Genomic DNA, 16,081 nt, shown 5'->3' with positions numbered 1-16,081 from the left:
AGCTGCAGCTCTGCCTGTCTGGACCAGGGCCTATGGGATGGTGCCCTGTTGGTGAGGGCATGGGTCAGCAGCAGCTCCTGGCTTGCGTGCATTCAATGAGCAGCAGGCACTTGCTGCTCCCCAGAAGTCTCCTTGCATAATCTCATCCTCAAACATTTTGTAGTTGAGGCATTTCCTAAGCCAGAGGGTGTCAAAGTATTCATCAACGCATCAGCTGATTGCCCTCCATGAACTCATCCTGCCTTGCCATGTAAGCTTCTGATTAACATATGGCCAAACTGTAGACCACAAACTGATCCTCAGCAGATGTCTGAGCATAAAAGTCTGGCAAAGAGTCATAAACATATTAAAGAAAAAATTACGAGCAAAACTTAAATATAGATTTTCCTATTAACTGCATTTATAATAAATGTCATCACTTACTGACCTTCCCCATGAATAAGCAAATAGCACAATTTACTGATAAATGAAACAAACTCAGAGACAATTAGTACATGGCGCCTCTTTCAGTAGCTCAAACCTATCGCATTTCCTCTCCTGATCCTGTGTAATATACAGCATGATATAAAGTCTGTAACCAAATTTTGTGAACTGACAATCAGAAGATCAAACGTTTCTCACTGAGACATGTCATAATGTAATGTCAGGAAGTACATCTCTTTATTTGATACAGGAAATATTCAAACACCATCTACAGTGCTTGGAGCAAGAGAAGCACAGGTATATCAGTACATAATTTTATTTGGGCTTTTTTATTTTTTTTCCATGGGAGAGAGGCATCTACTTAGGAGCTGGGAATCTGAGGCATATGTAGTGTGTAGGAAATGTGTGCTTTCACTGTCACTACACATCCCTTCTGTCACATCCACCTCCACTAATTTTCTTGTCTCTTATGATGCTGTCACTTAATTGTGTTGTGTTGAAATGGAAGTAGCACCTATGCAAGATGAGCAATTTACAGCTCAAGTAAATGAAAGCAAATATACCAGTGAACAAGAAGTTAATAATTTTCACACACGCTGTGAAACCATCTGGTTTTCCCTGTTGGTGTGTGTGCTGGTTTAAAATTTAGCAGGAAAATTAAACCCACTCATGCTGCCCCCTTTTCCCCATCCTATTTCAACAGTGGAGAAAACATTAGGAAACATTTTAAGATGAAATCACAATTTACTGAAAAGTCGTAATAACCACAATATTGATAAAAGAATGTACTCAGCTGGACTCTGCTCTGTGCCACCACTACTCCCTCAGTTTTCTTTTTCTTGGAGCAGCATCTCAGGCTTGGTGGTGCTGTCTTTCAGCACCAAACCAAAAAACCCACCACTCAGAGGAACAGGAAAAGGACTGCTGGTGGCAGAAAGGGGCCACTTCTGCCAGGCTGACCCTGAAACCTGCACATATTCTCCCCTGAGCTTGGTGAATGATGACAATCCTTCAATTTCTGGCCCTGGCTTCCTCCTGCCATGATGTGGGTGGTATGGAATTAAACACTGCTAGAAGCTCCACCCCTTTGCTCTATAACCATGATGGCATGGTAAGAGCATTAACTCTGAAGAGTTACATAGTTACTGATATGACTCATTAATAAATTCCTATTACTCAATGAACAGTAAAATATGTCTTATTTTTTATGTTTCTGATGTCCTTGATATGTTCTGTATCCTTCCAAAGATTTTGGGAAAGTTTTGGAAAAAGATTATTCCAGTCACAGTAAGGATCCTCTTTTTGCCCATTCAGATTTCTTACTTGTCTCAGTTGAATGATATTAGTTCACCCAAATACGGTCTGTTCTTCACATGGTGTAAATCTCCATTATTGGATATGCTATATCCACATGGTGATAATCTCCATTATTATCCATGGTATATCCAATAAGGAGAGGTCTTAAAAAGCCCATTGCACCAGATACTGCAGAGATATCATGAGACATGAAGAATGTGGTTTTATTAGAATGCTGGAGTTGGGAATGTACCTGGGAAGTATATTCTTAAACCTTACCCACTCAATATCACCATTTCTTGCTAATCCCTCCTCCCTCTCAACATGTTTTTCCTCCACAATTCCATTTCACCTGAGAGGTGTGAGTCCTCTGATTAACTAGATTCCATCATCATTGGTGTAATCACCTCCCATCACTTAGCACGGGAGTAGAGGAGGAAGGTGCTGTCTCTTCACTATGTAGTTTACTATGGAGAAAGAATCCTATTCTCATTTCCTAGATTTTAAATTTTATATAAATTCCAGTTGAATCAGAAAACCAAAAGATCTGTTGAACATTTGGCCTTCCTGAAACACAAAAATAAGTTTTCAATCAAACCAGCTTCTTAGATGTAGAAGGAAAGGGGGAGAAATTATTTCTACCTTTCCAAAGATACAAAGTGTTACAGCAAGTCCCTTTTTTCTAAAATAGCAAGAAAAAAAAAAGTTTTTTGCAGATGTTTTCTTTAGAGAGTGAAGGATAAGCACTGAGGGAAAGCCATTCCACTGGCTCTACAGGAGTAAAATGTAGATTATGCCTTGTTCTAGCAGTTTAGGCACAGAAACATCTTTTCCTGAATTTCGTTTACATGATACAGGAAGAAACTGAAGTGTCATTCTTGAAGGGAGTATGTGCCAGCAGCTTGGTTTTTGAAAAATGGAGCTCTGGGGCAATGGGAGGAAACCCAGAAATTATACATTAAAGAAATCTGGAGGAGGAGAAATTAGAAGTGTCAGATATTTTCTTAATAGCAGAATTCCCTCTGAAATATAAAAATGATTGGCCAAAATGGGCTTGCAGAGGCAGGAACTGTAACCCATTGCTATCTCTTAATACAAAACAATTATTTTGGAAATAGCAAAATTTAGCAGAAGTTTACTCATACAGAAACCCCACTCACATATCCATGAAAATCAAGATGCAAAATGCCATATAGTGTCTGTTTGGCAGAGATGGATAGAGAGAGTGAGAGAGGGAGGAAAAGTCATTGACAGTTTAGAATTGGATTTGTTAATTTTTGAAGAGGGCAAGACTGGGTCTTTTGTGTTTAAGGGGTGAGTAAAGAGCCTGTAGTGTGAGGCAGAATAGCTTGCTCTGACAGTGCTCTGCATCTGTCACTCGAGAAAAGAGGAAAAAGAGTCCCCCTAGTGTACTAGTGCTGTAAGCATTGTCTTGCTCAATTCGCTAAATCTGCTGCGAATTCTGCTATGGCATGTGTAATCAAGTGCCTAAAGATATTTTAGTAAACCTCTGGGCTCTGTTGATCACAAGGCTTCTAGTTCAGGAAGGAAAGAACAATAGACAGTCATAAATAATGAGCATTTTAAAATGACCACATGTTTTAACACATTTTAGCTATGAAGTAATTGAGTTTTGCTTTGCTGTATAATTATAAATAGTAGGTTTTGCCACCCAGGAAACATATATTTTCCTGGAAAACAGGAGAGAAATTATTTTATACAGTAATACTCTTTTCACAAGTTCTTAGCTGGGTATCTGTGAGGTAAAATCAAGCACATTATTCAAAAGTACCTTTTTTATTATTGTTTCAATTAAAAAGGAAAAAAACCTGGGAAAGTCTACTGCAGTTAAAGGTATCCAGTTTTACACTTTCCCTCGCTGCCAGAAATCCAGTGTGCAACTCAAAACACAGGCATTTTACCACTTTGAATTTGCACTGTCAAAGATTAAGTGAGAAATCAGCCTCCTCCCTGTGTAAGCCCTCTCTCAATGATTTTAGGTAGTGTAATGCAAACCTGGTCCTTCGTGACAGGTGCTGAAGGGGCATACATGTGGGAAGGCATAGCTACCATAGATAGCTGTGACTCCGTAACTATTTTCCTCTCAGGTATGCTGATGTAGAGCCATGGATAAAAAATTTCAAAGGAGACCAGAAGGTCTCTGTTGGAGATAGAGCAAAGCTGGTTGGTAAGCAGTATTTGTCATTCTGTCTTTCAGTAATTTTCCTCAAGATGCTTATGCTAGAGCAAATCTGGCAAGTCAAGTTCCCCTTTGCACCCTGCTCTCCATCTGAGCCTGCCCTGTGGCAAATTAGGCACTATCTTGCTCTCTCACCTTTTTGACTGCTGACAGGAGAGCTAAATCACCTTTCCAGCAGCAAAGGAAGTGTGTTTTCAGGGGAGGGAGTGAGTAGGGGGAGTGGGAGATGTTAGGGAGATAATTCCTCAGAGTAAGTAAAAAGACAAAGTGGGACCAACACCTTACAGGAGATGGCCAGTGGAACGCCTGAAGGATGAGAAGCAAAGATGAAACAGTGCTCAGGGATCAGTTGTGCAGCCCCTACAGACATGATCAGGTAGATTTGGCTGGGGGAAAAGGTCTCCAGCTCCTCAGAGGTAAGGGCAGCTCCAGCAATAGCAGAGCAGGCTCTTGCAGCTGTTCACATTAACAACAGTGCTGTAAATTATGCAGAGGCATTAGCTGCAGGGGTGTTGTTTTACATTTTAGATAGTAGATTGGCATTTCCTGGAAGTGTAGGTTAATTATGGTAAAAAGAGAGGTAGCATATATCTCACTTTGGGAGGAGGGAGCTCTTGCAGCTCTACTGGTGCTGTGTGCAAGCCACTGGTTGGTTTATTGGTATGTAAGGGTGTAGCAGACTTGTGTGCATACAACACTGTGCTTGTTTGTGTTCTGCAACAAATGTCTATGTCAATGTCTCTGCTAATAAAAACCCCACAGTGCTAATTGCCAGGTTTAGTTAAATTAGTTAAAGGAATGTGAAAGGTGTTTGTTGTGCATACCCACTGCAGAAAGGCTTCTCCTGAAGAAAGACTGTAAAATAGACATCCTTAACTTTCCTTTCAAATTCACGTGCACTATTTGATTTTAGCGTGTCTGTTTTCTTGGAGACAGCTGAGGCAATCTCCTCTACTCACTCGCCCACTTACCAGTTGTACTTTGAATTGCTTGTGATGATATGGATGTTGATTATGGCCTTCACAATACTGCCTGGTTTTTCCATAGAATTGTCCTGGAGGAAGAGACCACAGCAAATTCTCAGCTGACCAGAAGGCAACCCAAGGTATTGGTTCAGTGTATTTTCTTTCATGAGTAAGAAGCAGATAAGATTTCAGCTCAAATAGTGCATTTTATTTATGTTTATATATGAAATGCATAGCAGATATTGGAAACAACATTTCAGGTACTCCTTCCTCCTCCTCCCAGAGGTAATGTTTCATTGTTAATATTGTATATCTTTCTAAAAATTCTTGATTTCAAAAATTTGTTATGCTAAAATATTTTGTCCTAGGAACACTTCTGGGTCCCCATGCATCTACATGTGAATTGTTCTTATTTCTATTTTAAAATATGTATCAAAATTTCCTTTCTTAAGTTTTTTCTTAGCATTTAAAAAATAATTGTATTATAAAAACTCAAAGAATGCAAAGTAAGCTGGATATTCCCTGCCTATCTCATTCCCTCAACATACATTTCATTTGTTCTATACTTCCATGTGTATGCACATACGTACACATATACACACATACACATGTATATGCACATATACATGTGCTCCATCACATTCCAAACACTTCTGGATGTTGAATCTTGAAATTCTGTGGTAGGAGCCTGGCAAGTGCCTACAATTAGAATATTGTTGATATTCTCACATTTCATTGACCATAGAAGCTAAGATCAATATTTTCAATGCCTTTAAAAATGAAATAATAATGTCAAAATATTGCCAGGAACTTACTGAAATGAAAGGGGTGTGTTAGGTTAAGCTTAGAAACTAGTCTGGGGTTTTTTCTGCATTTTTGCTTCTGACATGCTTTGGAAAGTGTGTTGTTTGCACTAGAAACTGAAATGCAATTTGAGGAGGACAGAAAGATGCACTAATATTTATATGAAGCTGTAATACAGCAAAAAATATATGGGCTGTTATTCTGCTGTATTGCCAGAAGACTGTATTGATCTTCAAAGGGTTAAAGTGCTACGAGGTTACATTAATGTCTCCCTTCAGCAATCACTGGCCAATAATGTATCAGCAATCAATGCTGCAACATGTCGTTCAGGACATCCAGTTTTTGAAGACAAGTGGCTGATATATTTTGACAAGAATAAAAAATAGTCTTGGAAATTCTTGCAAATCTTAACTCAGAGAGGGAGATACATGAAACAAAATGCTTCCATTTGAAAAAAAATGGTAATGTTTGCTTTCCTAAGTAACAACATTTTATGTCAGTTCAGTGGAGCAGTGAATGAACCAAAATTCTGCTAACCTTCAAAATGGAAAGGATTCTGTTAGTAGGATTTACATACTCTGAATATTTAATATTTTGAGTGCTCATCACAGCTCACATAAACTAATACTTAAATATATATTTCCAGTAAAGAAAACATTTGACTTCTGATGGAGTAAAGCAGTGAGATGTTTTGACTTGTGAGTACAAACACAGGTTTCTCAGCCCCTGCTTCTTTTTTTCTTGTTAGAAATTTTTTTCTATCGACTTCTCATAATCTCTGCAAATCCAACGACAGCAACACAGGCCACTTCACTTTGACACAAAAGAAACTTAAAGAAAAAAAAAAAATCAAGAACTCAAAAAGCTATAAAGTAGAAGTATAAAGGGGGGGGAACAAAATTAGATGCTGCAAGAGGACGCAAGGGGTTAAAGTTCTGACCACTGTGTGCATATATAAAATCGTATCACCTTATCTGAAAAGTTTAGGCTCTAAAGAAAACACTCAGTTTAAAATACCTTATAGGTATATTAAATCTTCAGGCTGAAGATTACAGCAAGTGTTTTCTCTTTGGTGAGTAGCTGTTTGTCTCACTTTATTTACTTGGTATTGGGTATTTGTCAATGTCATTTCATATCTGCAGAAAATTCATACGTTCTATGGAAGTATGTATGTGTGTGAGAGTGCTGAAGGTCACATGACTATTTCATCCTATTTGGTGGAGCAGCTTGACTTTTTTCCCTTGCTTTTGGTGATGGTTGTGAGTGCAGAAGTTGATTGACAGATGCATGCCAGAAACCCCCATTCTCCTTTTCAAAGACTACATATGATGGATTGCGATCTTTCAGCTCAGCAGGACACAGGGACCATGCAAGCTGTAATTGGTCAGGTATGGAGTCAGCCATTTCTCAACTCCCCTTTTATTTTTTTTTTTTTCACAAGGGTCTAACCATATGATTCACATAATTCATATTTACAGTACCATCTTTCTATCAGTATCTTCAGCTACCAGCGAGTGTAGTACTGAAAGTGAGAAAGGCAAAAGAAACACAATAATCTGGCCAGGGAATCACTAGAAAAAACTAAATTACCATCCTTTTCTTCTAATAAACCCCGTTTCAGTCTGAGCTTTATCAAATCAATGTATTTATTAATTTGCTTTATTTTGTTTAAATACGCTGAAGTAGAAGAACCGAGGAGTGAAAGTGTTAGGTTTGCTGGGGAGTTGCTTTCTATTTGTAATGCTGTTCATTATTTTTATATTGACTGTATTCTGTACTAGATGCTGTGGCTTTTATTTTTTGTTTTTATTTTGTCTTCTTATACTCCTAATCCAGATAATGTGTGATTGAATCTGGTAAATGTAGTAGTCTTTGCTGCTGCAGAGGGGCAGCCTGCAAATTAAACGCTGCCACAATCTGAAAGGTCCAGGTGGTCTGCTCGTGCTTCCTAATGCAATCCAGCACAACAGCTTTAATAAACAGCTCTATTTAGTTCTCCCTCCCTGTATCCAGGGAAGTGAACTGGGGCTGCTGTGATGAAATGCCAGAAGAATATCTCTCTAAGGCCTCGCAAGCTGATTTTTAGAGCTTTTCCGTTTTGTCGTCTTTGTCTTCCAAATGGGTCAGTGAGTCCTTCTCTTTCTGTTTTGTGATTTCTGATAAGTCTGTAGTTTTTATATGTGTGATTTAACCATGCTGTTTTGAGCTTTAGCCAGAAGAGAGAAAAATCATTGTCTTTTCATTTGCTTCAAATAATAACCTGAAGTGGGGAAAAAATTATTTTGTTCTGATGAACAGGGAGGGCTGTTTTCCTGTGAAAGCAGTCGGAGTCAGATGAGAGTGCCTGTTTTTCTTTTTCTAACAAAATTTTAAGTGCTCAACACTTTCTCATTAACCACTGACTTGTAAATCATTCTCTGGTAAAGGGTATTTTTTGAACTCTCAGAACTTTGTGTTTTTTTGCATATGTTTCCAGTATAGTGAACGCATGCTGCTGAGATGATGACATAGTATTTGTTTTCTGTATTTTGATATAATAGTAGAAAAATATGCATTCTATACATTGTTTTCATCTAAATTATGGCACAGCACTGAAGTCCCTCAAAGCACATGGTTTATTAATACCATCATACACAGTAATGCATTTTTGGGCGGAAAATGTCAACTACGTAATGCCATGTTTACCACAGACTTTTATTGCTTTAAATATTTTAAAAATAGAAGATACATTTTTTATTAAAAATCCTCCAAACATTCACAGCTTTCTATTAGGCTGGCTTATACCTAAAAAGTGGGGCATGCTTGCCAGTACTACATTGTGCAAAAAGATGTATTTTAGACTGTGTTAATTACCTTTTTGTTTAACTTGTTCAGTCTTACAGAAATATATTTAATGATTCCAAGGCAGATACAAGGGCAAGGTTTTGAACACGTGCACTTGATAGAAAATGTATCCTGAAATCTTTATAAATCTAAAAGCTTGTAATATCTCTTTAATATAAATTTTGTTTTCACATGTAAGAAAGTGTAAGTTAACTATTTTATGTTTAAGGCTTGCCAACTCTCAGAAAGTGGTTTTGAGGCTGGAAATGGTAGAAGGATTTTTTTTTTTCTGTGTGAAACATGCCATATTTCATTAATTAAAAAAGTTCAGTGAATGTCTGGAAAAATGTTTATATCATGTGTTCGTGTATTTCATTTCCTCAAATTAATATCAAGATCATGTATTTAAAAGAAAAATAAATTTAGGTATTTTAGGTGACTAACTTCTGTGGGTTTTCTGTGTTAGACTTTATAGATGTTATTTTTCTGAAACTTACTGTCTTAGGTGCTGCAAACATCATTTTCAGATCAGCATGTGTGCATATTTACATTTCATATATGTAAGTGTGCACATCAAAATGGGTTTATAAATTCACAAAATTTTCAAGTGTGTTTTTGTTTTGATTAATTGTCCAGTGTTTGGTTGTTATTAGCTATGTGTTAAGATAGAGTAAAAAGTTTAATTTTTTTTTCTGATAAAAAATTACACATTTTCCGGTTGTATAATTTTCTGGTTGTATATTTTGCTGAAAATAGACATAGATTTTCTTTAAGTATTTTAAAAGAAAACAACTATCAAAAGGCAAGCCCTATGGCACAAAATCTTTCCATATTTTAAGTCTCTATTTTGTATTGATAAATAGTTAAGGTTTGCATATTTAGTAGTTGCATAGTTTTAGAAGACGCATTTATTTCCTGACACTAATAGAAAAAGTTCTTAAAAGTCTTTGCTAACTTTCAAACCTCCAAACACAAAAAAATTGGATAAATGTTTATAATTTGGCCTTTTTATATCAGCATTGTAATTTTTTTCTGCCATGAGAATTATTTTTTTTTACTAATCCTGCAGATGTAGCTCTAAATTCAGTCTTTTTTACTGGTAATGGAATGTGAACTCGCCTAATTAAAAATCCAAACTGTACATGTATAGCTGATGCAATGGAGATCAGACACACTAACAGTTTTTTGTAGTTCAGACATTAGTCTGTGTTTGACACAAATGGAATAGCAGAGCATACCGATTCAAAGGCATTTTCAACACTAAGTACTTGTTCATCATTAAATGCATTTTTTACTTTTTTAAAAACAATCTGGATTTCAACTGTTTTTAACCACCAGTCCACAGTGATTCCCACTCGTGGTGGCAATGGTGTGCAGAGTGCTACAACTCTGACCGTTACCCAGCACCTGGGTGTACTGGGTCCAGGGTGCAGAATTGCTTGTGTGCCTTCCCTCTGGATTTTTCCTCCCCCAAGCAAGCAATAAAACAGCCAAGTACTCTGAAGAACAACCTCCTTGCCTTGTGTGTCAAGATCTAGAAGCTCATTGCTCATTGTGATTTTGATTCATAACTGGAGTGTTTGGCATGAAACCCTGATCCCTGCCAGCAATAGGCTGTAGCATCCTCCCTTGCATGCCAAACCACAATATCCATTATTTCTTCAATTGTGTTTTGCTCTTATAGAAACTATTAGCTGGATTTTTATGCCATATTCACTGTATATCCTGACCCCATCTGAATGAACAGATAATTATATGTGTCATCTAATTATTCCAATGATGTTGTAATTTGTCTGCCTTCTATGCTTTCTAAAACCTCTATACCTTTATACTATACCTCTATACTGTACCTTTTTCTTATTCTTTTTTCTCTCCATCTCTTTTTTTTTTTCCCTCAGACCTGAGCTTGTGAGTGACAGGTTAGTTCATCAGCATTACAGCCCTCCTGTTTTTTTTTCTCATCTCATGCAGACAGGTCACTGTGTCCAATCACCCTTCTGGCTCTGCTGTCCCCAGGGGAGCCCGGGCCAGCCTGCCATCTTGATCCACCGGCCTGAGGGCCCAGGCTGGCTGTACATTTCTGTGTTCACTGGTTCTTGCAAATATAGTGAAGTGGGGAAGGGGAGGGGAGCAGCTTAAATTAGGTCTCTGTATATTGAGAGGAAGCAAATTAGGTAACCTTCTTCAAATAAGCATGTGTTTGCAGTTATTACTGCTATGCTTGAGTTCTCTTTCTACAAGTTTAGCACATTTATTTCTGTATTTCAATGGTATCCTCCATATGATCTCACCATGTAGTAAATGCTATTTATGCAAGGGTAAACATGCTCTTTTCCCACAGAGCGTTCTCTGAAGCCCAGTTTATGAATCTGATACATTGCTGCAGCCAGTGTGGGTCTTTCTGTTCTGTTTCATTTTGTTGCCATTTAATTTTTTTTTTTTGTATTCTTCCTCATGATTAACCACAATAGAACATGTTTTAAAGAAGCCATTCCTTTTGTAAATTTTGGTTACTTTTCGGGAGTTTAATCTGTTGTCAGTGTTGTTTTTATAATGCAGACTAATATGTATCCAGGAGTTTAATTTTTACCAAATGAATATCAGATCTATAATATTATTTTGTCTTGAGCAATCTCTACATGATTTTTCTTGTAGCAGTAGATAAGTTCTTTTTGTCTTGGAATATCTGTTTCCAGCTCTAATCTAATATCAAGAATTGCCTATAACATATACAAACAGAAAATAACCATATGTAAAGTTAGGACCCACTTTTGTAAGACAGCAAGGAATTGTGCCATTTTGTCTGCAATTTGGGACAAATCCTGTTCTTTCAAGTAAGAATTAGTGCCATCACTGTAAGAATGACTACTTGCATAAGTAAGGCCAGACTACTTGTTCCCTTGGCTGCTCACTATATATCCAGCACAAACATTGTAGTCCTTTACAGTCACCAACAGTGGTTTTCTGCAGTTCAGGACTGTGAGGGAGAGACTTATGGACAGGTACCCATTGACTGGTTTTTTCAGTAGCAGAGAAACAATGTAAACAGTAAGAAATATGTTTGAAAAACTTCATACTTTTTAATATTTGTGAACAAGCTGGTACTCTGATAATGAAGCATTCCATCTTTGCAGAAATCCACTGTTGTATACACTCTCTAGAATATTGTGTCCCTAAGAATTATTATTGTAAGGAGATGCAGGAATGTGGCTGTAATATTTTACAGTATAAATATTTATTGTAGAGGACTTCGGATCTTGTTAATTTAATATATGTAAATTCTTTGGTCCTAGGCCTGGATTCCAGCAAAAGAATGCATTTTTCTGTTGACTTCTGTTTTTGTAGCAGAAAAGATGAATTTTTATCATTTTGATTCATACTTGAAAAGATTTTTTCTCCTTTTCACACCAAAATTGGATTTTAATTGAAATCAGCTTTCTAAAAACATCTTTAGTAATTTTCTCCAATTTTCTTTTTTCTGTTCTGTACTACTGTGTGGTTTAATCTGTGGGTCAGGTCAGCCAATTAATGGGTAAAATCTTAAAAAAGCTGTGATTTGTACTCTGTGTATATTCACTATATTCTAATTGTAAGAGAAAAATGAAGTATGTCAGATGACCTTTAAATTGCTGGACAAGTGACCCTCCTCCAGTGATGCAGATTGTTATCTTTTGACAATGCATTTACATTCAAGTACCTCTGTTATGTTTCCTAGATTCTAGACTGATAAACTAAATATCAGTCTGGCCCACTTTTGTGTGTACAGTGCATAGAAGTGACTGCTGAGCCTCTTATCTTACAGTGACCTGTAGCTGTAACAAGACTTTTATTTTTCTTCTCTGATCTTAACTGCAACTCAAATGGAAGAAAATAAAAGGACAATCAAAGACAAGTTGTATACAGCACTTTCAACATTAGATGAAGATATGGCAAAATATTTTTTCCTGAGATTTACATTGTTCAGCAACATTAATAATGTAGCTTTTTATTCTGAAATTCTAAAGATGGAAGAACCTCAGATCAGGCAATTTTGAATATATGCATGTTTATTTCTCACTAAACTTAACTAGACTTAAGCATGTACTTAAAAGTTGGTCAGCAAATCACTTAAGCCCATAAGAAGTCTGCAATTGCTAAAGCTTCAGGTGCACAGAATGATATTGAATTCAGTGGGACTCCTCATATATATAACAATTGGCAGGATCTTGTCCAACAAGCCTATTGTGTTACTGCTAATAAATATAACAAAGTCTGGCTTAAATGCTAACTAAATAATTGTTGTGCAAACTGTTTTACAATTAGAAATGGCTATTAGGAATAAAGATAGTAACCCAACAGTCTTGAACCCTTACTTTTTGAGGATATCAGGGCTACAGGTAAACAGACTATCACTTCAGGGGTTTTGTTTCAATGTTGGCTTCAAAACCTCTGTGATGTGTTGTACTTTTTCTTCAAAAAAGAAATATTAGTTGATGTTTGCTGCTGATTCTCTGTTGACTGGTAGTGCTGTTCTCTAGTAGTGCTTTATCTAACTGTTAGATCAAAAGAAAATTTTGAAGATCAAGGGACTGTTCAAAATTTCTAGCCATTCTTAAAAGAGGTAGTGTGAGAAAGCTTAATTAAAAAAGGTTGTGGGGAGAAAGAGGGGATGCAAAAATCTTTATTTCAAGCAATCTTTACATGGTGAACTATATAAATAAAATTTTCTTAAGCTGTTTAGAATAGTTTTTATAGTTACTGATAAGCCTGTTTTTTCTATCTATATTTGTATACACCATAGTGTATATAGCAAAACTATCTCTGACAAACTTTTACTCACATGAGTAATAGCAATTGATACTGTTTAATGACTTAAAGTTGAATTATTAATTTAAATATTAATTATTAAATTATTTTCAGGATATGAGGACCTCATCAATTCATCTTGCTCTTTGCTGTAGATATACAGCTGTCCCATGTCCTTTGCACATGTGAATGAGGATTTACAAGGCAGGACTCTGATAGTTGTTCTTGTCAAAACACATAGGTCTTGTCTTGGCAGTCTTTTCTGTGCCACCTTACTCTAAAAGAAATCCAATAATTTGACAAGCAGTGCTACAAAATCACACTTGAGAGAGTAATTTTTGACCCTGTGATATATCTAGTGAGTGGTATCTTAAGTGCTTACTAAATAAGATCTATACCTAAAGGCGGCTCATACCAGGTTGGGGTTCTGAATCCATAAATGGGGAAGGGCATTGTAAAGGGAAACAGGACCTTAAGCAAAAGAAAAAGAAAAAAAAAGTTAAAATGGAACTTAGTGCTATTTCAGTCATTGATTCCATGGAGTAGCTTTTATTTTTTAAGTTGCTAGCATTTTCATGGAACTCGGACTCCTGTGTGTTTGGAAGACACAAATCTTCCAAACTATCCAGCTATGGAAGGTCACTTCCAAAAAGGAAATATTACAGGGACAAGTAAAGGACAAAAGTGTTTTTTACCTACCCCCTGCTATGGAAACAAGTTTCAAGAAACAGAAAATAACAGAACACGAGTTTTTTGCAAGCAAATTAGTGAAAGTTATGTTAATAGTACTACACAACTGCTGTTAGCCATATTGTAAGTGATACTTCTGTATCAGAATGTTGTACTTTTGACTAAACTGTTTACATGTCTAACTGCTTTTTCACTTACAAATCCAACTTATGGAGCTGTAACACAATTTTTACTTGAGCTTTTCTTATGTTTCAACTGCAATGAAGTTTTACTGGAATAAAAAGCTGATGGCTTTAGCCCATTCTGGAAGACATCCTTTTTTGGGGGCAAAATAAACAGCTAAATATATACTTGCAGAACAGACTAAGACTGAAACAACAATATCAATTACTAGAATATTTCATATCCTTGCTTCAAGCTTATGAACTAAAATCACATTCTCTCCATCAGTGGCAAACTAGCATCCACTTTCATTTTTTCATAGTATATCACATTAAAGGCTGTCATTGTTTTGGGGTTTTTTAATTATAACAATGGAGAAATGTGCCTGATTATTACTGAATCCACCTTTAAAAATAAAAATAAAAATTAAAAAAAAAAAAAAAAAAAAAAAAAAAAAAAAAAGCTAAAGATGCAAATAATTCTGATCATGGTTAAGTGTGGTATTTCCAAGACACTGTCATTGGGTCTATAACTTTTGCTACTAGAACAAGATGCTGCCTCATTGTGCTGAATGTGTCTGGAGTCCTGGACTTCCCCCTGGCTTTTTTAGCAGGACACTGTTTCAATGAAATAAAATAATCTGGAATAAAGAATTACGCTACTATAGGAAACCAACAGTTATTGCAAGATTGCTGGCCATTAAATCTTACCTTCTTTTCGCTGTGCCCATCCCTTTCTGTGTACAAAATGTGCTTCACATTTTTCAAATGGATTATACAAAGCAGAAATAATACCTGATTTGTATAATTGTAATATTTTGGAAGAAAGGTTAAAAGTTGTGGCAAATGTAACAGTGACTTCTAATGTGGAAGGATAAAGCAGAAAATATCAAACTCATTTTGCTTAGTGTCAGTCATGATGATTTATCATTATAGTCAGGGCAAACTATGGTCTTGGAGCAGAAACAATTTTGTCCATTAAAAAGGGAAAAAAACAACTCCAAAACCCAGAATGTTCCAGTCTGATTCTTATGTCCTTAGGGTTGCAATATTGAATTCAGAATTGGGGAAGCTTAATCTTGCAGCTGGATTTGACAAGATGCTGGTCAAGCAGTAGGCAGAAGTGATGGTTTTTGTGTTGTAATGCCCATGGTGGGAAATAAAGAAAGATAACAATATTTTTCCAGAAGTCTGTGTGCAGTATACACCACCTGCTCCACCATGTCACCAAAGTAGGCAAGAAAACTTTCTGTGTGCAAGTTGGTGAGCAACGCTTGCAATTTCAAAGCCTGACAGATGACAAATTTGGAGTGCTCTAAAACAGCATTTGAAGGGTTCACTATAGATCTGAACACAGCTGTTTGTTTGTTTTAGTGCTATGCTTACTTAAAGGGTGATCATGAAACCATTTGAGCATATCCATAAGTATCCCCACAACTTATTGAGAAAGCTCACATGAGCAGCACATTGTGCATTAGACAATGTAATGCTAAAAGCTCGGATCTCCTCTGGTTGCAAGAGGATATAGACATGCACTGCTGGAAAAAAAATAAACCAGTTCTCCATCTCCCTCAGTTAATCCTGGGGAGAAATCCATGTGTGTGTGTGTGTGTGTGTGTGTGTGTGTGTGTGTGTATTAGGGTGCGTAGCCAGAAACCTGGAGGCTGAAACTGAAATTGTCAGGTGTTTGGAAAATAAGAGCTGAATTTTGAATAGTCAAGCAACAACACAAAAGAAGCTGAAGATTGGAGTTTTTTCCCCTAAATATATTGCTTTCAGTTTATTTTTGAAGTTCATGCTGGATTTTAGCAAGAAGAGAAATTTAGGTTTGCCCCCTGACTAAGGATTTAGAGTGACTCTGTAATGAATTTTAACCCAAGAGGCACTGTGGATATTCAGCAAACCTTTGTTCTACTCTGCTCATGTCTTTATGC

General features: G+C 36.6%; 1 protein-coding gene across 1 annotated transcript in view; it reads left to right on the top strand.

Annotated features, from left to right (window-relative positions):
- Nucleotides 1-6,971: 6,971 nt before the first annotated feature.
- The window catches only part of POU6F2 (POU class 6 homeobox 2), a 312,059-nt gene continuing 302,949 nt past the window's right edge, over nt 6,972-16,081 (top strand). The window contains exon 1 of the mRNA XM_041464251.1: nt 6,972-7,076. Coding sequence (XP_041320185.1) covers nt 6,972-7,076 — 105 coding nt within the window. The remainder of the gene's footprint in view (nt 7,077-16,081) is intronic.

Source organism: Pyrgilauda ruficollis, unplaced genomic scaffold (genome assembly GCF_017590135.1).
Source record: "Pyrgilauda ruficollis isolate IOZ18807 unplaced genomic scaffold, ASM1759013v1 scaffold176, whole genome shotgun sequence".
Taxonomy (NCBI): domain Eukaryota; kingdom Metazoa; phylum Chordata; class Aves; order Passeriformes; family Passeridae; genus Pyrgilauda; species Pyrgilauda ruficollis.
Note: the sequence above shows the minus strand (reverse complement) of the source record. Positions and strands in the feature narration are given on the sequence as shown.